This window comes from Mirounga angustirostris, unplaced genomic scaffold (genome assembly GCF_029215605.1).
Source record: "Mirounga angustirostris isolate CCGP_5_RB_7025 unplaced genomic scaffold, mMirAng1.0.hap1 SCAF_17, whole genome shotgun sequence".
NCBI classification, from domain to species: domain Eukaryota; kingdom Metazoa; phylum Chordata; class Mammalia; order Carnivora; family Phocidae; genus Mirounga; species Mirounga angustirostris.
The window spans coordinates 11,855,986-11,879,768 of record NW_026991725.1 but is presented as its reverse complement, the minus strand read 5'-3'; the positions used below and the strand labels follow the sequence as shown (position 1 = coordinate 11,879,768).

The 23,783-nt window shown below is 35.7% G+C and overlaps 1 protein-coding gene across 9 annotated transcripts in view; it reads right to left on the bottom strand.

Annotated features, from left to right (window-relative positions):
* The window catches only part of BCAS3 (BCAS3 microtubule associated cell migration factor), a 599,947-nt gene that overhangs the window by 441,362 nt on the left and 134,802 nt on the right, over positions 1–23,783 (bottom strand). For all 9 annotated transcript variants that reach the window (XM_054510917.2, XM_054510920.2, XM_054510919.2 and 6 more), the window contains 2 exons: positions 7,961–8,037; positions 1,367–1,450 (listed from right to left, as the gene is read on the bottom strand). In XM_054510917.2, coding sequence (XP_054366892.1) covers positions 1,367–1,450; positions 7,961–8,037 — 161 coding nt within the window. The remainder of the gene's footprint in view (positions 1–1,366; positions 1,451–7,960; positions 8,038–23,783) is intronic.

The following is a 23,783-nucleotide window of genomic DNA, read 5'->3' as shown; positions in this document are numbered from 1 at the left end:
AGCTAACAGTTAAACAGCAAAAACGGTTACTGCATGAAGCAGGTCACTTTCCTTTTATGTAGGCACACAAACACGTGATAGCAAAGCAGAGCTGAAAAGTTGTCCTCCATCACGTAAGTGAAAATTATTCAAATGATAATACAATGAGCTATCCTGATGAAAGTATACAGCACAGATAAATCTGAAAGGACTCTTAATACTTGAGAACTAGATCTCATTGGTATATTTTGTGGATCTATTATAAACTAACTGAATAACACTGATGCTAGCTAATTACTGTCTCAGATTTCTCTTCTTTGAAATAACCATGGTAATTCTTGCTTACACAATGGAGGAAAGTACGCAATTTTTATGAAGATTCTAAAATCTAAAATACACAGTGCTGTAAGCATAAAGACATTCAGCATTTCCTTTCTGAGTAAAAAATATGTAATGCTTCTCTCATCAAACCTAGGAACACATTCTAAAGCCCATCATGTAAGCACTTGTGATCAATCTTGAAGTATTTTTGTATTTGTTTTACACAAAACAGTGTGACCTTTCATTCCCTCTCTGTGGTTTGCTTTAAACTGTTGTTCTTTTCTGAATAGTTGTGCTTTTTATTACATGCTGTCATTTAGATTCACTATGTCATCCCTATTATTAGAATTGTTTTGTTGTATACTTCACAATTCAAAAGGATAGTGATTATAAGAATACCTTATAATCAGCATAAAGTTTGCGAGCCATCATCTGAATTAATCCTCACACACACACAGAAAGAACTCACTTGACAAACACGCAGGGGGCAGCCCTGTGACATGAAAGAGTCTTTGAATGTGCCAGGGGTTTAACTTAAGTTTTCTTAAGGAATAATATTCTTTTTACGTCAAGAAGATTCATAAATGTTCAAAGATACAAAAAGATGTCAGTATAGGTAGAATGATGCAATGCAGAGAAAAAGAACCCAGAAAAAGGACCCAGAAAGTCACCCCTTCACTTTCAATCTGGGGGTGACTTTGTGTCTATAATGAGTCTCTTGCAGACAGCATATCACTGCTGAAAACATACAAAGCTTCTTTCAAAAGTCTTATTAATTAGATAAAAGACCTCAACCAAGCTAACAGACTTACATATTTAAAATTGGATGAATACAAACCCTACAATCATTGCAACAGAAAATAATATATTATTTATGAACCTCAAGAGATTAAATACCTCATCATTTCATCAGCAATCCTCATGAGTGGCAAAATAATTCTGACTTACTTAAGTGTATTCCGCACTGCTGAATGAAAAGGGAAGGGGTCATTTCAACAGAACTCAGGAGAGAAACCTGATAGTTACTCCACAAAATCACAGCTCCCAGGGACTACTCGACACTTACTTTAGCAGCACTAATGACGGTGGCAGTGTAAGACTGAATGTTGTCTCCACAGGCTCCACCACGGGACTGATGACATCGGATCAGCTGGAAAACGAGAGACAGAGAAGCCAGAGAGTCATTTCTATTAAATTGTTTAACTCTACAGGCTATTAAGACAGAGTTTATTTACCGTGCAGAATGATGGCGGTGGGTGGGAATGTTTGTACAAGCGTTTCAGACAAACAGCTAAAAGCTCTGCTGAGACACTCCCCCCCCCCCCCCCACTTTTTATAATCTACTGGTGCCACTCAGGCAATTTCATGCTCAAAATACAATTTTTTTTTTAAAGATTTTATTTATTTATTTGAGACAGAAAGAATGAGAGAGAGAGAGCACATGAGAGGGGGGAGGGTCAGAGGGAGAAGCAGGCTCCCCGCCGAGCAGGGAGCCCGATGCGGGACTCGATCCAGGGACTCCAGGATCATGACCTGAGCCGAAGGCAGTCGCTTAACCAACTGAGCCACCCAGGCACCCCTCAAAATACAATTTTTAATTACAAGGTGAATAGTTTTTAAGAATTCATAAACTCTGAAAGGGTAATATTGGGGATCTGGCCGCCTTTCCACAAATAAATTTTAAAAATATAATCAAAGGATTTAGACTTGACTTCCTAACATTAAATATTTAACATGCTAGCAAATTGGAGGCTCTGTCCTCTTAATTCCTCCATAAAGACTGTAAAAGAAAACCAAAAAATAAAAAATAAAAAAAGAGAGAGAGACAAAAGAATTTGTCATATTTCCATTTTCAATTAACAGTGGAAAAGTGGCACAAATTATGCCTAAATCAACCACAACACACAGTAGCTGTCCACTTCAGAGGGCTTATTAGCATTACCATTAGAATGAAAAAGACATGCCCTTACTCATGACTGACATAAATAAATCAACCTGTCAATTTTCAAAGTGAATCACTAGTTTGATATGCACAACTGTCTCATGTGCTAAGTAACACACCAGAATTAAATCCTCCACTGCTCCTATACTTCCTAAGTTTAGGTTTTTTTAAAAAAAAAAAAAAAAAAAAAAAACAACTCATTAGCCAGATTTTTACATTTAAAATTTTTTTAAAAATTTTATTTTAAAAATAAAATGACAATAATAGAGTACTAGAACAGCTCCACATCATGTTACGAATTATTTTAAAGGCCTACAGAATTCAGATAGAATCTACCTCTTTCAAAACATAAAAACAAAAAATGCTTATATAATTTAAAACATGACCATCTGATAAACATTAATACATAATTTTTTGTACTTTTATTCTAAAATCAAAATTTTGGAGGCTCCTGGGTGGCTCAGTCAGTTAAGTGTCTGCCTTCAGCTTGGGTCACGATCCTGGAGTCCCAGGATCAAGCCCCACATCAGGCTCCCTGCTCAGCGGGGAGCCTGCTTCTCCCTCTGACCCTTCACCATCTCATGCTCTCTCTCTCTCAAATAAATAAATAATCTTTAAAAAAAAAAAAAAAAGGAAGAAGAAAATCAAAATTTTCTTCATCACTGACACTATTAAAAAACAATCCCTCAAAGCAATAACAGTATGTTAAAATGGAATATCTTTAAAAGTCTGATATGAGATGTCAATCTGGCACATGAAGCAGATTTCAAGGTCAGTAGTGAGGAATTTTCCAAATGACAGGTGACTGCAAATGTGGTTTCACATAGGGGAAAACAGAATTTGAAAGTGATTGCTTTAACTAATAAAAATACCTCTCACTCATTCAACTCATTCACTCATTCATTCATTCATTTGTTCATTCATAAATACATATTCAAAGAATTATGAAAGTTATCCTCTACTGCCTCCTGCCACATGTGCAAGGAAAAACAGTATCTTAGAAACACTACCATTTTTTTCTCTGCTTCACGAATAATCAGGAATAAATGTATGAAAGCAAGCAATACTATCACTTTTTCAATTCAACTAAAACTGAGTCAGCATTTCTACACAAACATAACTAAGTCCGAAATTTTTGTTTAAACTTTAGGCTTGTTAGAAATTACATTTGCATCCCAATTCATGAAAATTAAAGATAAATCAGAAATTTCTGTAGTGCAAAACTCTATAAAATGGACTAATTTCCAGAAAATATAAGTTAAAAAGGCAACGTACAAAAGAGTACATGTGTTATATTATCTTCTGGAAAGAAAGGGAAATATAAATATATATATAACATAATGAAATATATAAGCATGTAAATAAAACATAAATATAAAAAGATTATTTAAAAATTATTTAAGGGGTACCTAGGTGGCTCATTCAGTTAAGCATCAGACTCTTGGTTTCAGCTCAGGTCATGATCTCAGGGTCCTGAGATCGAGCCCCGCATCAGGCTCTGTTCTCAGTGTGGAGTCTGCTTGTCCCTCCCCCTCTTCTCCTCCCCCTTCTCTCTCTCCCTCTCTCTCTCCCATAAATAAATAAAATCTTAAAAAATTATATATCAAATGAAAGCTGTAAAAACAATGAAGGAAGGCATAAAGGGACAGATAAAGGACAAACTAATCAAAATAATATACGGACACAGTATTTGACTGTACATCTTCAGTTTAGGCAGAATGGGAATGGACAGAATTGCAAGAAAATCCTGAACTCTTCTTATTTGGTTTGATATTTGTAGTGGTGTGAGCAAGCAATTCTGGGATTACTTTTTCCATTATAGGATTCAACAAATGAAGTAAATGTGCTGATTACAGAGTCTCCCATGCAAAACAAGGGACATATAAATAGGAGATGGAGGATGAAATGCAAGAATCCTATGGAAATACCAATGCGTACTCTTCATTTCCAAAATATGTGTGTAAGTGCACAAGTATGTGTTATATGTATATTTGCCAATTTATGTACATATAGAAGTATGTGTATGTATGTAATAATGCAGTGTTTCCAAACTTTGTCCACTGAAAGTGTCTAGAAGCAAAAACACCCCCATAACAATGAGCACACCTACTGGGCAAAGCTTAGTATCTAAAGCCATGGCCCGTTAAAAGAACAGGGGAATCAGAAGTAGCAGATTCCAGGGCTGAGACAGGACAGACACTAGATGAACCTGAACTTACGATAGCAAATAAGGAAATAGAAAAAAAGTTTAAGTAAAAAATTGATGAAGGCATGTCACTGTTACAAGAACCAGCCTAAAGGGCTCTCCTTGGTCAACTGTGGGACAGTTTGAAAGCCACAATAATTAAGGACAAAAACATTACAAACCATTAAGAAATAGGAACCCATGAGTCCATGGAAAATACAAACACAGAAAGACAGAGAAAGGAAAGTTCTTGATTACAACAGAAAGTCAAGTGCCTACTGGTTATGCGGAGAGTGAAGGTGAAAACCATTATTTTGCAATCCTCATAGTAAAGATTAGCTCAGGTAAGAATCATCAACGGATGCTAAAATTAGGCTAAAATTTTGATGAAAAGCAGGATATATTCATGGTCTTTCCAAACTACCTATTAGTTACAAGGGAAAAAATAGGGATTATTCACTTCAGAAACTGGACAAAATCAGTATCACCAATAAAGGACAAATATATATCATGTGCTTCCATCTATTATACTACGAGAAATACATATATATAACAATATTCTTGTAGTATTCTAGCCAAAAATATATAACCTGAATATAATCAAGAGAAAACATAAAAAAAAATCAAACTAAAAATCATTCTATTAAAAAAAGGGGGGAGAGGTAAAGGGTAGTGGTAGGGGGCTGTATTCTGCAAAATCATTGATGATGCAAAAGACAAAGAAAGACTGAAATCTTCCATATTAAAAGAATCTAAGGGGACATCCCAACAAAACATAATACCTGATCCTAGACTGGATCCTGCACTACAAAAAAAAAAAAAATTTCTACAAATGATATGATAGGGTTAACTGATAAAATTGGAATACGGTTGGTAAATTAGATAAAAGTATTTTTTGAAGATTAAATTGGCTGATAACTTAAGTATTTAGGGGTAATGTGATATATGCAACTTACTCTGAAATAATTAATAGGAGGTCAATTTGAGTAAAAGGTTCATGAGTGTGCTTTGTGTTATTTGTACTGTATTTATTCTTAGAACTTTTCTGTAACCTTTCCTAGTTAAAAGTACATCTAAAGAGAGGCACTGAAAAACAAACCCCTTAAAAATAGAGCTACCCTATGACCCAGCAATTGCACTACTGGATATTTACCCCAAAGATACAAATGTAGTGATCCGAAGGGGTACCTGCACCCCAATGTTTACAGCAGCAATGTCCACAATAACCAAACTATGGAAAGAACCCAGATGTCCATCAACAGATGAATGGATAAGGATGTGGTGCACACCACGGAATAGTACTCAACCATTAAAAAAAATGAAATCTTGCCATTTGCAACGACATGGATAGAACTAGAGGGTATTATGCTAAGCGAAATAAGTCAATCAGAGAAAGACAATTATCATATGACCTCACTCATTTGTGAAATTTAAGAAATAAAACAGAGGATCATAGGGGAAGAGAGGAAAAAATAAAACAAGATGAAATCAGAAAGGGAGACAAACCGTAAGAGACTCTTAATCATAGGAAACAAACTGAGGATTGCTGGAGGGGAGGGGCATGTGGGGATGGGGTAACTGGGTGATGGACATTAAGGAGGGTACTTGATGTAATGAGCACTGGGTATTATATACAACTGATGAATCACTGAACTCTACCTCTAAAACTAATAATACATTATATGTTAATTAATTGAATTTAAATTTTAAAAATTAATTAAAAAACACAATCAGTATATATGGCCTCTCGCTTAAAATTTTAGTCAAAGACATTTTCATTGAAAGAGATTGTTACTCCAAAATTCAATTAAATTTTGCAATTCCACACTCAGCCCAAAAACCAAAACAATCAGAAACTGTTACCAAAGCAATCAGAAACTGTTAATAAATACTAGCATTTATGTAAATACTATGGAAAGACATTTATCTGAAAATATTTCTTTCAAAGGATGGTACAGTAATCTGATTAGCAAACTCCTTGAGAACGCCATTACACTTTCTGGTCTCTGTATGTAATGCTAGATATTACTGACACTTATCTCAACAAAGGCAAGACAACTGGCACACACCCAGGTATGCATCTATGAAGGGAGTTCTTTCTGCTAGAAAACAATATATAACTATTTGCATCACACCTACAATTCTAAAGGGGTAGTTTCCCACATGTGAGAATACATCTACAAGAGCCAAAGGACAATTTACACATCTTCTTTTTGGATGTCTCCAGCACTCAAGGAAACATATTACAGATAAAAACATTAGAAGACACCATTACGTCACCACATTGAATTGTATGCCCCTTGTCTTGTTTGAAAAGAGTAATTTGAAAAGAGCTATTTTTATGAGATATACAGAAAATCAAGAGAAAGAACAGAATGGAGCATAAATACGGCATTCAGTAAGATGCAAAATACCTATCTGTAGCAAACAGAATTTCAGAAAAAGTATCAAGGAATTCATCAACAAAAATAACTTCCTTCAGTAGTTTCTTGATTTTGTGAATTCCAGAGACTAAAGATTTACATGCTCTGTGGTTTTTCCAAATAATTATTGTACTTGCCATATTGAGACTTGTGTCAAGAACTCTTCAATAAATATTATTTCCTATTATTCTTAATATATAATAGCTACATAAGGAAGCTAAAATGAAACAAAAAACAATAATCTTCTCTGAAGTCTAATATTTTTTAGATTTCATTCTATATTCACATGCAGAGTACAACATGGCATGAAAAAGATTTCATTTTTTCTTTCTGAAAATTCAAATTTGTCTTTGGCTTTAAATTGGACATAAAAAAAACTCTTCAATGTATAAATATAATATCTTCATTTACTATTATAACCTTAATAGACAAATGAAATTGATAAGTAACCAGAAAACTCAACAAAATGTGATCACCTGTGATTTAATTACTAAGACAAATGGCTGAACCCTTGTTTAGATTTAGCTGCAGACACATAAAGTCAATTAAATTATTCTATGGCTCGGTTCCCAATCTACCAATAAAAACAAAAGTCATTCCTGCCTTCTGATTTCTAGCTCCACAGAAACTACTAAGGTAATATCAATGCTGTGCCTAAGATTAATGGAATAAAGCTCTCTCTATAAATCTAAGCTTAGAAAATTAAGGTTGAGCCCAAATACTGATCCTAAGCAATAAGGGAGATAGGATAATTACTGGGTGCCCAATTAAAATCAAAACCAGGAGCACCTGAGTGGCTCAGTCGTTAAGCGTCTGCCTTCAGCTCAGGTTATGATCCCAGAGTCCTGGGATCGAGCCCCGTATCGGGCTCTCTGCTCAGCGGGAAGCCTGCTTCTCCCTCTCACACTCCACCTGCTTGTGTTCCCTCTCCCGCTGTCTCTCTCTGTCAAATAAATAAATAAAATCTTTAATAAAAATAAATAAAATCAAAACCAAACCAAAGAAAATAAACTAGTAAGTTAAATATTCATTATTGGTTGGTAATCACCTTTGGAAAATTCTTCAACACTTGCTCCATTACAAATAATCCAAACATGAGCCATGCCTTACCTTGTTTTCTGCATAAGCAAGCCATCGGCTCCCAAGAGCAATAGGATTCATGTTGGGCCCTGGACAAGGATAGCAGCCTGAAAAATTTGAAATGGCAATATTGAGATATTTAATAAATTTTCTGTTGGTGCATCATATTTTGATGCCATAAAAACAAAACAGCCAAATGGTTTTATTTTTTCAAGTCTCACATAAAATTCCCATAAAACCAGTCATTATTTTAATAGCTAAGTGAAGGTCTTTTTTTTCTCCTCTACAGTTTCCTTTTGGTTTGATGCTGTTCCAATAAGAAACAAATCTGGGAAGAACCGGTAATAACTTTTAGCAAAAATTGGGTATTTTATACAGTTATTCGTAGAACAAGAAAGAGAAGCTAAAAGGAAACAAAGTTTATAAGTCAAGCGATAGTATTGAGAGGAAAGAGAAAGGATACAATTGGTTCAGGAATTTAAAGGCAAAAGATAACAAAGACATACATCTAAAAGGAAATGATACACTGGTGGGAAGAGAAAAACAAGTACTGAAGTAAGGCACCAATGAAGCAAAGTAATTCACAGAGTGCCTCCATAGAAAGATGATGGAAAACTAATGTACATACTCCTATGTATTTACATTAAGCACTCAATTTCATTCTTCTTGTTTTCATTTCAGTCCAGCCAATAACAAGCTAGTAGGAAGGATTGTTTTGTGGTTCTCTCCTTTCAAGAAGAATAAATCAGTCATGACAGTGAACACCTTCGATGCATGGAAACTCCAATACAATCTTCCTGAACTCTACTAACCAAGGCACAACACGATTCAGTCAAGTGATGTCTGTCATCCTAGAGCCTCTCCCCTCCCCTCCTGGCAAAGCCAATAAGGTCTCTGAGTCTAATGCCCTCATCTGTCAACTACACAAAATAATATTCCACTGTCTCACAAAGCTTTAGAGGGACTACTCAAAGGCAACTACAGAATCAGACAACATAAAAAGCCTAACGTAAAGAACTGGTTTATCATTCCACAAGTATCTGGTTAATATTTTTACAAATGTTTTCTTCTAAAAGGTACACTAGAGGATCAAACTGAAGTATTTCGTCTAAAAGGTACACTAGAGGATCAAACTGATCTAGTTCACAGTTTATGTCCCAATTTGGAATCTAAGTTTATACAATCATGAGACAGACAAGATTCCATACAATAATATTTTCTTCCTGTAGCAAAATAGACAAATTACATGAATCATATGAGCATAATAGCAAAAAAATAGCATGACCTGAATTGTAAACTGCACACCTGACAATTCCCTACACAGCAGAAAGTCCCAGTCTATGTTACTGATCCTAAGAGGTATAGAGTTACCAATATATGATCATGTTTTATGCAAAAGCATACTTAATAATGAGAAAAAGAACAATAATGAACTACTTTAAGATTTACTTTCAATAACAAAAATAATTTATATGTTCTGTGATATATTATTTTTAAATTTATTTGGTCTTCCTCCCACTTGATTAAAGGGTATGTAAGAATTTGTTGTGTTCACTGCTGAATCTCCACTGCCTAGAATAATACCTGAACACAGCTTAATAAATATATTCGAACAAATTTGCACCTAAATGAAAGCATGTTTATATGACCCTGGCAAAAAAGTCATCTACATAAAAAAACTTTTCAAATACTCAAATAGTGTGCTGACCTAAAAGTCAGATCTTTCACTTTAAATTATTTTTTAAAAAATGGGAATCTTTTTAAAAAAAATAGGTATCTTTCTTAAACTTGTATCCCATGTTGGGTCACCTGGGTGGCTCAGACGGTTAAGCTTCTGCCTTCAGCTCAGGTCGTGATCTCAGGGTCCTGGGATCGAGCCCCGCATCAGGCTCCCTGCTCAGTGGGGAGTCTGCTTCTCTCTCCCTCTCCCTTCGTCCCTCCCCACTGCTCCTTCTCTCTCTCTCAAATAAATAAATGAAATCTTAAAAAAAATAAATAAAAAGCCATGTATCACATGTTTTCTGATTCAGAAAGCCTTGTGTGTAGCAATGTCTGGCATCCTAAAATGCTAGTGTCATGGTGTTCACGGGTACTAAAGAAGCACACACTGCTACTGCGTCCCTCACACGGTAGTTTTCTTTCTTTTTTTTTTTTTTATGGCTTTCCTACATTTTAATTTTATTTTTTAAGATAATACCATAGAGAAATGCAACTGTTTTTTTCCTTACAGCATTTTTTAATTTAAATTCAATTAGCCAACATGTAGTCCATCATTAGTTTTGATATAATGTTCAATGATTCATCAGTTGTGCATAACACCCACACAGTTTTCATTTGAGCTCCTTCAATCGCCATCTATTCTGAGTTTTCCTTTTTTTTTTTAAAGATCTTATTTATTTATTTATTTATTTGACAGAGAGAGACAAAGCGAGAGAGGGAACACAAGCAGGGGGAGTGAGAGAGGGAGAAGCAGGCTTCCTGACGAGCAGGGAGTCCGATGCGGGGCTCGATCCCAGGACCCTGGGACCATGACCTGAGCCGAAGGCAGACGCTTAACCAACTAAGCCACCCAGGTGCCCCAAGTCTTCCTTTTTAAAGAAGATAAAGAACTTCTAAAGAAGATAATGGCCCTAAGAAAAAGTCCGTATGTCATATGAAATACAAGGTATGAGCTTTCTAATTTTTTACTCATTTTTTAAAAAAAAAAAACCTTTTTGTTTATTTCAGGGTTTAAAGGGTTCTGTTTGGGATGTTTTGGGTTTTGGGGAAAACTGACCTCTAGGTAACTTCAATATTACTATACCCACTGATGCACATTATGGACACATATTATGGACACATACAAAGGATAAAGGCACACTTAAATAGTGCAAAGACAATACACTCCAACATATGCTGTACAGTATTTACATAGATTTTATTATTACACTCTCACTGAGTAACCTAATTCATACAAATATTCCATAGATATTTTCAGAGCTGGAGAAATGCATATAAATATGGCCTATAAGAAAACTTCGCCCTTTAAATATTTTTTTGGAAAATTTCCCCCTTTTAAAATGTCATGAAAAAAAGAACCAAATGAAAAACAGAAATAAATACTTGTGAACTGCAGCATTACATTAGAGGTAACTAATCTCCTAAACTTTAAAGTCAATATAATCTCTCAATCAATTCTGGTATTCATCTCATCTCAATAGATCTTAATAAGTATATTCTCCATTCCAAATACTAGAAGATAATACTAGAAGATACTAAGGAAAAATGTAGTTCACAATTCATTTCACTTTTTGAGTCTATGTTTTTCGAAACTCAGTGGACCTCAAGAATTATAGTGTATTGGAATGAAAGCAAATTGTTTTTCTGCTCTCCAAAAAACATTTTACAGCTGGAATCAGCAGACCATCAGCCACTCAGCACTATCCCAACTTTATAAGCATGACTCCTTTAAAAATTAACCATTGCCTCCAGCTAAACTTTGAAAACAAGGAGGGGGGAAAAAACCCAAATCCCTATAATACTAGGACTTAATTCTAACATGTTTACAATGTTTGTGAACAAAGTAAGAGAGGTGGATATTAAAAAACAAAACAGAACAAAAAAACCCCTGAGATTTCCAAATTTAAATACAGGTAAGATCCAAGAATGGCACACTCAAGGAAGATTCCTCCCTTACCACAGAAACATTTTAAAAGGCACAAGAGACTGATGCAATTTTTGATGGCATCCTCCCTTAATGTTGGTCCCTAGCGGGGAGGTGACCTACCCTATTTTGAAAAACAAAGGATTCAACTACTCTCTGTAATACTCTGCCTAATTTTTCTTGGTAAAGATGATTCAAAAGGTTTCAGACTGTTTTGAAAAAACAGATGTCTATATTTATGGTCATCTGACTCTCAAAAAGGGTAGCAAGACAAGACAATGAAGAAAGAATAGTCTTGTCAACAAATGATGATGGGTCAACTGCATATCCATATGCTAAAGAATATAACCCTGACCTCACACTGCATACAAAAATTAACTTGAAATGAAATCAGACTTAAATGAAAAAGTTAAAAGTCCTGCTCTCTTCCCCAGCACCACCTGCAGAGGTGGCAGCCATTTTCTACTTGGCAACATGGCCACCTTCAGACCTCTGGGGAAGCCCAATTATCGTTAAAAAGAGGACCAAGCAGTTCATCGGCACCAGTCAGACCAATATGTCAAAATTAAACTCAACTGGTGGAAACCCAGAGGCACTGACAACAGGGTGCACAGAAGATTCAAGGGCCAGATCTTGATGCCCAACAATGATAATGCAAGCAACAGGAAAACAAAGTACATGCTGCCCCAGTGTCTTCTGAAGTTCCTAGTCCACAATGTCAAGTGCAACAAACCTTACTGTGCAGAGATTGTTCACAACGTCTCCTCCAAGAACTACAAAGCCCCAGGGAAAGAGCAGCCCAGCTGGCCATCAGAGTCACCAATCCCAATGCCATGCTGCGCAGCCAAGAAAATGGACAGACAGCTTATGTGCACATTGTATTTGTATTAAAAATAAATAAATAAATAAAACTATCAAAAAATGTTAAAGTACTAACCTCTTGGAACAAAACATAGTGGTAAATCTTCATACCCTGAGATTAAGCAATGCTTCCTTAGATATGACACCAAAAGTGTAAGTGATAAAAGAAAAAATAGATAGGGGCACCTCGATGGCTCAGTGGGTTAAGTGGCTGCCTTCAGCTCAGGTCATGATCCCAAAGTCCTGGGATCGAGCCCTGCTTGGGGCTCCCTGCTCAGAGGCGAGTCTGCTTCTCCCTCTCCCTCTGCCCCTCCCCCCCATTCCTGCTCTCTCTCTCTCTCTCTTTCTCTCTCAAATAAATAAAATCTTTAAAAAAAAAGAAAATAGATAAATTGGACTTTGTAAAACTAACACGTTTGTGCTTCAAAGGACATAACTAAGAAAGAAAAAAACAGAATGGAGTTTTATAAAACATATGTCTGATAACTGACTTGTATCCAAAATATAAACAGAACTATTACAACTCAAAAAAGAAAACACAAATAACTCATAAATTTTAACAAAGAAGATATATGCTAGTGAATGAACACGTGAAAACATGCTCAGTATCATTAGCCATCAGGGAAATGCAAAGCAAAGGTATAATCAGATACCATTTCATGAGACATCAATAGGATGGCTATAGTCAAAGAAAGGTCGTAACAATCAACAGTGGGAATGTGGAGAAATTGGAACTTTCATACACTGCAGGTGGGAATGTAAAATGCAGTCACTCTGCCTGGCAGCTCTTCAAATAGTTAACAATAGAATTACCATATGACTCAGCAATTCAACTCCTAAGTGCATACTCAAGAGAAATGAAAACATATGTCCACACAAATACTTATACCCAGGAGAACTGAAAATACAGTTGACCCTTGAACAACATGAGTTAGAACTACACATGTCCACTTATACATGGGTTTTTTATAAAACAGTACTGTAGATATATCTTCTCTTCCTTATGATTTTCATACTAACATTTTATTTTCTCTAACTTAATTTTATGAACATAGTATATAATATATATGTCATACAAAACATGTATTAATTGACTGTTTATGTTATTGATAAGGTTTCTGGTTAACCGCAGGCTAAGTTTTCGGAAAGTCAAAAGTTATATGCAAATTTTTGACCATGCATGCATTTGGCACCCCTAACCCCCACGTTGTTCAAGGGTCAACTGCATATGTCCCCACAAAAAAACTTTCATTCGTGAAAGCATTATTCATAATAGCCCAAAAGTGGAAACAAACTAAACACCCATCCCCTGATGAATAGATAAATGTGGTATTACCCATACAATTAAATATTATTCAGCAATAAAAAGAAATGAAGAATAATGTTCCATTGTCTGGATATACCATAGTTTATTTAACCATTCACCCACTGCTGGACATCTTGATTGCAATGTGAATAAAGCTGCAATAAACAACTGGGTACAAGTTTTTAAGTGGACAACCATTTAAAATTCCTTTGGGTAAATACCAAAGAGTGTGATTGCTAGATTGTATGATAAGAGTATGTCTAGTTTTGTAAGAAACTGCTGAACTGTCCTCCGAAATGGCTGTATCATTTTGCATTCCCACCAGTAATGTATGGGAGTTCCTGTTGCTCCACATCTTTGTCAGCATTTGGTGTTGTCAGTGTTCTACATTTTGGCCAGTCTCATGGGCATGTGGTGGTATCTCAGTGTTTTAATTTGAATTTCTCTGATAACATATGATGTGGAGCATCTGCTCATATGCTTATTTGCCATCTGTATTATCTTCTTTGGTGAGCTATTAGGATTTTTGGCACATTTTTTAATTGGGCGGTTTCTTTTCTTCTTCTTGAGTTTTAAGCATTCTCTGTATATTTTGAATAACAGTCCTTTATTGGATGTGTCCTTTATGAAGACTTTCTCCTAGTCTGTGGCTTGTCCTCTCATTCTTTTGATAGTGTCTTTTGCAGAGCATAAGTTTTTAATTTTAATGAATTCCACCTTATCAATTATTTCTTTCATGAATTGTGCCTTTGGTGTTGTATCTAAAAAGCCATCACTATACACAAGGTCATTCAGGTGTTCCCTATGTTATCCTCTACAAATTTTATACTTTTGTGTATTACATTTAGGTCTGTGATCCACTTTTAGCTAATTTTTGCAAAGGATGTATAGTCTGTGTCTAGCTTCAGTTTTCCACACGGGAATGTACAGTTGTTCCAGTACCATTTGTTGAAGAGACTACCTTTGCTCCTTTGTCAAAGATCTATTTCTGGGCTCTCTATTCTGTTCCACTGATCTAATTGTATATTCTTTTGCCAGTACCACATTGTCTTGATTACTGTAGTCTGATAGTAGTAAATCTTGAAGTCAGGTAGCAACATGGCAGAAACTTGAATCATATTACTAAATAGAAGTCAATCTGAGAAGGCTACATACTATATGATTCCAACTGTATGACAGCCTAGGAAATGCAAAACCATGCAGATAACAAAAAGATCAGTGGATGCTGGGGGAATGGGGAGGGCAGAGATGAACAGGCAGAGCAGCGGGATTTTTAGGGCAGTGAAAATACTCTGTAATACAGATAATACAGTGATGGATATATGCCATCATATATTTATCAAAACCCACAGAAGGTATAAAACCAAGACTGAACCCTAAGGTAAACTATGAAGTCTGGTTGATAATGATGTGTCATTGTAGCAAATGTACCACTCTGGTGAGTAACACTGAAAATGGGGGAGGCTATGCACGTGTGGGGATGGTGAAATCTCTGTATCTTCTGTTCAATTTTGCTGAGTGCTTAAAACTGCTCTAAAAAAATAAGTCTTTAAAAAAATTTTTTTAAGATTTGTTTATTTTAAAGAGAGAGAGAGTTGGGCAGGGGGCAATGGAAGAGGGAGAGAAGCAGACTTTCCATTGAGCATGGAGCCCGATACAAGGCTCAATCTCACCCCCTGAGATCATGACCTGAGCCGAAACCAAGAGTCAGATGCTCAACCAACTAAGCCACCCAGGAGCCCCTAAAAAAATTTTTTTAAAAGAAGAACTGATAGGGGTGCCTGGGTGGCTCAGTCGTTAAGCATCTGCCTTAGGCTCAAGTCATAATCCCGGGGTCCTGGGATCGAGCCCTGCATCGGGCTCCCTGCTTGGCGGGAAGCCTGCTTCTCCCTCTCCCACTCCCCCTGCTTGGTTCCCTCTCTCACTGTCTCTCTCTCTGTCAAAAAATAAATAAAATCTTAAAAATAAATAAATAAATAAAATAAAGAAGAACTGATAGATTCTACAACATAGATGAACTATGATTATCTATGTTCAGTAAAAGATACCAGTCACAAAAGACCACATATTCTATGAAGTCCAGAAAAAAACTATGAACACTCTCTCCAGAAAGACATATAAGCACATAAAATATTAAACATCACTTCAGGGATTTATTTGACTATCTTATAACTGATTAATGATCCTCTTAAAGTTCCATGAGCTTTCTGATTTATTTTTGCTTTATTTTTCATATACATAAACATATCATGAATTTTTTTAAAGATTTATTTATTTGAGAAAGAGAGAGTGCATGGGGGAGGGGCAAAGGGAGAGAGAGCATCTCAAGCAGACTCCCCACTGGGCACAGAGCCCAATGCAGGGCTCAATCTCATGACCCTGAGATCATGAACTAAGCTGAAATCAAGAGTCGGACACTTAACCGACTGAGCCACGAAGGTGCCCCAAACATATGAATTTAAGAGTACAGCCAGTGTGAGGTTCAGTGGGTAGGTTATTATGTGGTGAGGATAGGAAAATTACAAGTGATTTCACTGCACATATATTCACTGATTGTCCACTACGTACCAGGCACCTGCCCAGGCCATGAAATATCGTGGCAATATACAGATGGGAACCCAAAAGAACAGGGATAGATTTGACTTTAACTTGAACTGGGCTCAGATCTCACATTAACCTGCCAATCTCTCCTAATAAATATTACATATTTGCTTCTAAACATTTTAAAAGGAAACCTCCTCTTTCCAAAACTAAAAATAATTTTGCATTTTTAAGATCCTTTAAATTACTTTCTTGTAATTGTTATCAATCATTAACGTAAATGAAGAACACACATAATAACACTAAGAAATAGCATTAGGATGGTAAGGAATTTTCCTTTTTGAAGTTAAAAACAGGCCACTGGAAAGAGTTACTCACTGCCTAATCCTTTGGTCTCTCCAGAGACTTCATATCTAACTTTCAATTTAAGCACACTGGAAATGACTGCTAATGACATCTATCGGTGTTTGTCTTTTGTTTTCTCCATCATACATGGGTTTTGAATTTCCACATCAGACAGCTGCTCAAGGCCACCGTTTCTACACAGGCAAATACAAAGGTGTCTCCTTTCTCATACTGGCTGCGTTCCCTTTCCAGTTCTCTGTCAGCTCTCTTTACCTGATCCTTCCACCCTTTGGCACAAATTCCCATGATGCTTTCTCTGATGGACACAGCTGTCTCTACTTATTTTACAGCCCCATCATTGTATTCATACATAACTGAGGCACTCACAATTGTATTACAAAAGAGCTTTTCAAACTACATTAGAAATCAAATGCCTGCACCATCAAAACAATATCTTCATTAAGTGGAGAATTTGTCATTCTGTGTGGGCTCTGGTCCTAATTCTTCAAGAACCAGGCACCAATCACTGGAGAAAAACTATGTGGCACAGGCAAATGGGCTACAACAAATGCTATTCTCAGTATGCCTACTGCCTCTGCAACATCTTTTTAGTGCCCCAGGCAAACTGGCTTATACACATGGGCTAGCCCAAATTCAGAGAAACACATAGAAACATGACTCGTTCCACCTGCTAAAAGTTTCAGTCTGTGTAAAGGAAGTGGGGGGCGGGGGGAGATGCTGTAATTAAAGAAAAAGAAGCTTCTTTCAAGTTAGGAAATGGCTCATTTGCTCCTTGATCTTAAATATTAGGCTACGCGCAATTTTGTTCAATGTGTTGATATAAATCACTTTAGGTGAAGCTGTATCTCAGAGACAGAAAGCTAAATTCCTTCATACAAATATTTGCCAAATATCATCAATCTTACCAAGCCTATGTCACTCACATAAATCCAATCTCTAGGGTTTTCCAGTCAAGTAAAATAATATGTAACTAACAATGAGATACTTCTTAACAGAAGTACCCCACTATAGGTTGGGGTATTCAGAGATAAAGGGGTTGGGAAGAGCTGTTGTAGAATGCTACAAGAACATGAGGAGAGAAATCACAAACTTGTGTTGTTGTTATTGCTGTTGAGGCTTTCTCAACTCTGTTTTTATGTAAACTATATATTCAAGTATAATAGACATCCAGAAGCACCCACAACAACAAAGTGAACATATACATACATAAGCAGTACCGAAAACAAACAAACAAACAAAACCCCAGGACGTTATAGAATCCCAAAAGCCTTCTCTCATATACCTTTCCAGCCCTCTTCTCCCAAGGCTACGAACTACCCTGCCTTCTGACAACTATACTAAACATTTGTCCTCAAAAGACATCTCTGGGTTCTAATACACAGTTTAGCACACTTATTTCCATCTTTTATCCCCAGAAATGATAGTTGTACTTTTATACTACCCCATTTTTCAACATTTTAAGTAACATACATTTCAGATTTAATGAAATACACACTAAATAAATGTTATGGCCTCCCCAAATCATGAGAGCCGTTTTATAAATACTATACTGAAAGAAGAGGAGATAATCCTAATGGATCAGGAATTACTAAAAATTCACTTCTGGGGACCTCATGCCACTTGACCAGGACTTACTAATAAAACTGTATGACACTTATAAAGCACCTGAGTGACACTCATAAAGCATCCTTCCAGATCTCTTCTTCTTATCATGAACAATTCACAGAATACAAGAGAGCTTAATACTTTAATAACACTTATTTCAACTATTCAGTAGGTTCAGCAATGCAGAGGGAAGCATTTAGGACTACATGACAAAGATGTCCCAAAGGGGGCGCCTGGGTGGCTCAGTCGATTAAGCGTCTGCCTTCGGCTCAGGCCATGATCTCAGGGTCCTGGGATGGAGCCCCACATTGAGCCCCCGCATTGGGCTCCCTGCTCAGCGGGGAGTCTGCTTCTCCCTCTTTCCCCTGCCCCTGCTCATGTGCTCTCTCTCCCTCTCTCTCTGTCTCTCAAATAAAATAAATAAATAAATAAATAAATAAATAAATAAATAAATAAATAAACAAACAAACAAACAAACAAACAAGATGCCCCAAAGGAGATCAACTAAAAAAGAAAGAACAAAGGCATTAAGAAAGAGACATAATGATTCACTCTCCCATTCATTTTTATCAAACCTCACTAATAGTTTGTACTTGCTAAAGTCTCATAAAACAGAAGCACCTATTCCCAAAAGGGGAAACACTCCAGATACTGGAGAGATACTTAAGAGCTGATGACTACAAACATATAATTGTCAAATTTCAGATTTTCTGGATTTACTCCAAAACAACATGTAGGAGAAACTTCACTCATATAGGCATACATATATTCACTTCCTTAAATATCCACCAAGCACCATTAATTTCCAGCTCAGACCTATATATCATTTTTCCTGGAGATCAGTACTGATCCTATATTAATAATTTTTTCCTCATCTGATGACTTTTAACAGAGTTGCACTACATTCTAAACCATTTTGGCTAACTAAACATCTTGGAAAAGTACCGCTGATGCTTTGAAACCAGAAAATCATTGTGATAAATGTTTTTCATCTACAGCAAATTGAGTTTTATTCTTACAAGAAGCAAAAATAAAGATCAGTAATATTTTTAAGTTAGTTAGAACATAATGGATATATTATACTTTCCATGTGAATCTTACTTCCTTCATCCAAATCAAGCTAGATAACTTTGCTCTCAAGATCACTGACTAGTGGCAGAAACAGAACAAGTAAACAGAAAATGTGTACAATAACAGAGGCAAAGATTACATGTTATAAAAGTATTCCCAAAGGGTGTTAAGTAATAAAAGAGGTTTGTAATCAAATAAATATGGGAAATATACAAATGCAGTAAATAAACTTAAGCAGGTTAAAATGCTAGTCACCATTGCCATTTTCCAATAGAAGGCAGCGTTTCCTGAGTATATGTGACCAAGGTACCCTGATTCCCACAGCATGTTGAAGGTCTAGTGTTCTGCCAACAGACTTTGGGAACTGTTATCTTTGGGGACTTAAAAGAAGGCGAGGTTGTTTGTTTGTTTTTTTTAAGATTTTATTTATTTATTTGACAGAGAGAGACACAGCAGAGGGAGTGTGAGAGGGAGAAGCAGGCTTCCCGCGGAGCAGGGAGCCCAATGTAGGGCTCAATCCCAGGACCTGGGATCATGACCTGAGCCGAAGGCACACACTTAACGACTGAGCCACCCAGGCACCCCAAGGCGAGGTTGTTTTAAGCTAAAAGTGTCAGGAAATAGTTCACATAAGAACTAATACAGACACTCAGCCGAGAAAGATATGCAGGATTAAGACATTCTGGGACAGGAGGGTAATGGTGTAAAGGCCAGTTCAGACAGGAAAACAAAGTGACAGTGCACTTGCAAAGAAATGAGAATAATGAATGGGGTTCAAAGTAAATGTAGTATAAGCAGCATGAAAAGGAATTGTAGAAATAGTTTACAAGGATATTGGATATTGATAAAGAAGGTTTTTGTGTGTGAAAAACCTTGGTAGTTCGGATGGTAAGAAATGTCCATGATACATTTCCCTGTTGTCGCAGGACATTTCTAGTATACATGTTGACCAGACTTGATCAGTATTAAATTAAGTATGGCAGTTGTTCAAATCGAAAGACCTCAGTTTAGATGATAAATTATATACGGTCATTTGGAAATGATCTTTGGAAAGGTACAAATGAAAAAGTCTGTCCATGAATTGATAATTGTTGAAACTAGGTAAGTACGTGGTGGTTCATTATACTACTATTTTCTTTAAATAATGGTATGTACTTCCCAAAATTAAAAAAATTCTTAAATGACATTCATAGGAGATGAAATAGTATTTCTATGGCATTAGTAATTTAATAAAACACAATATTTTCACATCACTCAATGTTTATCAAATAAGAAAAATCATTAAAAATCAAAAACATATTTAACCATTTTAAGGTGACTAAAAATTCATCTTCTTTCTGTAAGAAACTGATAATTTCAAGCAAGAATAAAAACTAAGAATACATACTCTAGTCGTTCTTCTTTTGCTTAAAGATATTTTCATTCTTATTTCCACTATAAATGGTTTAATTGAGAAATTATAGTAAAATCTCAAGAATATATGAAATTTCCTTAATTTTGACAATGTGCCACTTTCTATACTGATTCTGCCAACTGATTCAAGAGTTTTATGTATTTGGGGTTTTTTTTGTCAGACAGAAAATCTGTAAGTTCACCCAAGTTAGAACATTCCACAAACAAAATTCTTCTATTGCAAAATCTCAAATTGCAAAATACTTCTCCAGAAAATTGGCAAATATTGTCAATGTACAAGAAACAAAGCTTTTTAAAAGATAAATTGTATTTATAGCCTACAGTATCATAGGTTTTTAAATTCTTATATGTAGGTCCTTATTCAAAGGGTTACATGCACCCCAATGTTTATAAGCAGCATTATCAACAATAGCCAAATTCTGGAAAGAGCCCAAATGTCCACTGACTGGTGAATGGATAAAAAGGATACACACACACACACACACACACACAGGAATATTACTCAGCCATCAAAAAGAATGAAATCTTGCCATTTGCAATGACATGGATGGAGCTAGAAAGTATACTAAGTGAAATAAGTCAGAGAAAGACAAATACCATATGATTTCACTCGTGTACAGAATTTAAAAAACAAAACAGATGAACATGAGGTGGGGGCGGGGGGAGGCAAACCAAAAAACAGACTCTTAACCATAGAAAACAAACTGATGGTTACTGGAGGAGAGGTGAGCAGGGGGACGGGTTAAATGGGTGATGGGTATTAAGGAGGGCACTTGTGATGAGCACTGGGTGTTGTATGTAAGTGATGAATCACTAGATTGTACATCTGAAACTAACACGACACTATGTTAACTAACTGGAATTTAAATTAAAAACTTGAAGAAAAATGAAACAAATATATTTCCATCACCTGTTAAATAACAGACACACGTTAGCAGAAACAAATTTCACTCATTTGTAAAACGTATACAATTAAGGATATAAGGTATAACTACATCATTTTATGCAAAATTTTATTAGACCATCTAAGCTTAAAAGTTACTATTATCATATATAATTTTGCTCATTTTCTCGAATAAAACATAGTACTCTGAAAGGTCTATTCTCATTCTAGTGTATCAAAAATATTACAAAGCCCGTGTCCTTCAAATCTAATTATAAATTCAATAAATAAATCTAGTGATTTTATGCTAAGTGAAACAAGTCAGTCAGAGAAGAACAAATATCATATGATTTCACTCATATGTGGAATTTAAGAAACAAAACAAATGATCAAAGAAAAGAGACCAAAAAAAAGACTTAAATACAGAGAACAAACTGAGAGAGGGGAGGAGGATGGGTGAAAGAGGTGAAGGGGATGAAGAGTGCACTTATTGCGATGAGCACTGAGTCATGTATAGGATTGTTGTATTATTATATTGTACAGCTAAAACTAATATAACACTGTGTGTTAATTATACTTGAATTTAAAATTTTTTTAAAAATCTAATGATTTTAAATTGTTCCTTTAAAATAAAGCTTATTTTTTTCTTTTTTTTTCCAAAGATTTTATTTATTTATTTGACAGAGAGACACACAGAGAGAGGGAACACAAGCAGGGGGAGCGGGAGAGGGAGAAGCAGGCTTCCTGCGGAGCAGGGAGCCCGATGCGGAGCTCGATCCCAGGACCCTGGGATCATGACCTGAGCCGAAGGCAGACGCTTAACGACTGAGCCACCCAGGCGCCCCTTATTTTTTCTTTTAAAATTCTATCCTGAGCGGCCCTCTTGGCACAGTGGGCAGCGCGTCAGTCTCATAAAATTCTATCCTGGGTTTTAATTACTGAAAATCCACATTTTTTTTACTTATTTATTAAAAAAATCTACATCATAAATATGCTCTATAAAACAAAGACTTCTATTATTAACTTATTTATATGTATTAACTTTAGTCACTGTAACAACTGACTTTATACCCAACATTATTACAAAGAAAGAAACAGGTCTATTGACAAGTACGATATTACTTTCAGCCTAATGTTTAAATAAGGTTTAAACTTCAAAACATACATTGCCATTTAAATAAACTATCTTAACAAATAATGACTGGGATGTTTTTCCTCCAATTTTACACTCAGCTGAGGCAGCAAAAGCTATCGTTACGTTTTAAAAAGAAAAAAGAAAGTAACTCTAGGCTCCTAACCTTATTTTAAAAGGGAAAAGCAGCTACCAAGGAATACAGACTCTGAGTGTAAAATTAATACAGAGTCACAACAGAGATATCTGACTTTGCAGAAGCCAAGACACGCATATCTTTGATAAATGATGATGGGCAGAAGACCACTGATAAAATGTAAGATAAACACACTCAGAAAAACCTGGAATCTGAATCTGGCTGAGATGTTCATACTCTGTCCTGATTCACTGTTCTGCAGCCCACATACATAGAGGTAATAGATAGATTCATACATGGTTCCTTAGATACAGTCTATTTCTCTAATTCTTTTAATTATAGTAATGAATAATATAAATATAGTGTAATATATTAATGCATAAGACCTGTATAAGAAGAATATGCTAAAACAGGCCATGAAATATCCAAAGGTGCCCATATTATGTATAAAATACATTTGTGAATGAAGATGCTATTAACAAAAATATGCTCCTCAAAAACTTTTTAAATTTCTTTACATGTAGATGTGACAATATAAGATCCTACCTAATGATCTATATTTAATAATTATTAACCATAAATAAATTTCTGAGTATCATAAAGTCAATGATAGCTGTATTAATGTACTCATTTGTTCAAGAAATATTTAATGAGAGCCTACACTGTGCTAGTTCAATGTCCCAGGGGCTAGAGATATGAATGGTATACATTAGGGTTTGTGAGAAAACAAAAAATATCTCAATGAACATGATCTTCATTATTATCTTTGTAGATCTCCAAGAGAGGATTATAAGGTCAAGAAGACAAATTGTCATAATTCTTCTTCCTAGTCTACCAAATTATAAACTATGCATTATAATGAATATATATATTATATATATATATAACATTATGTG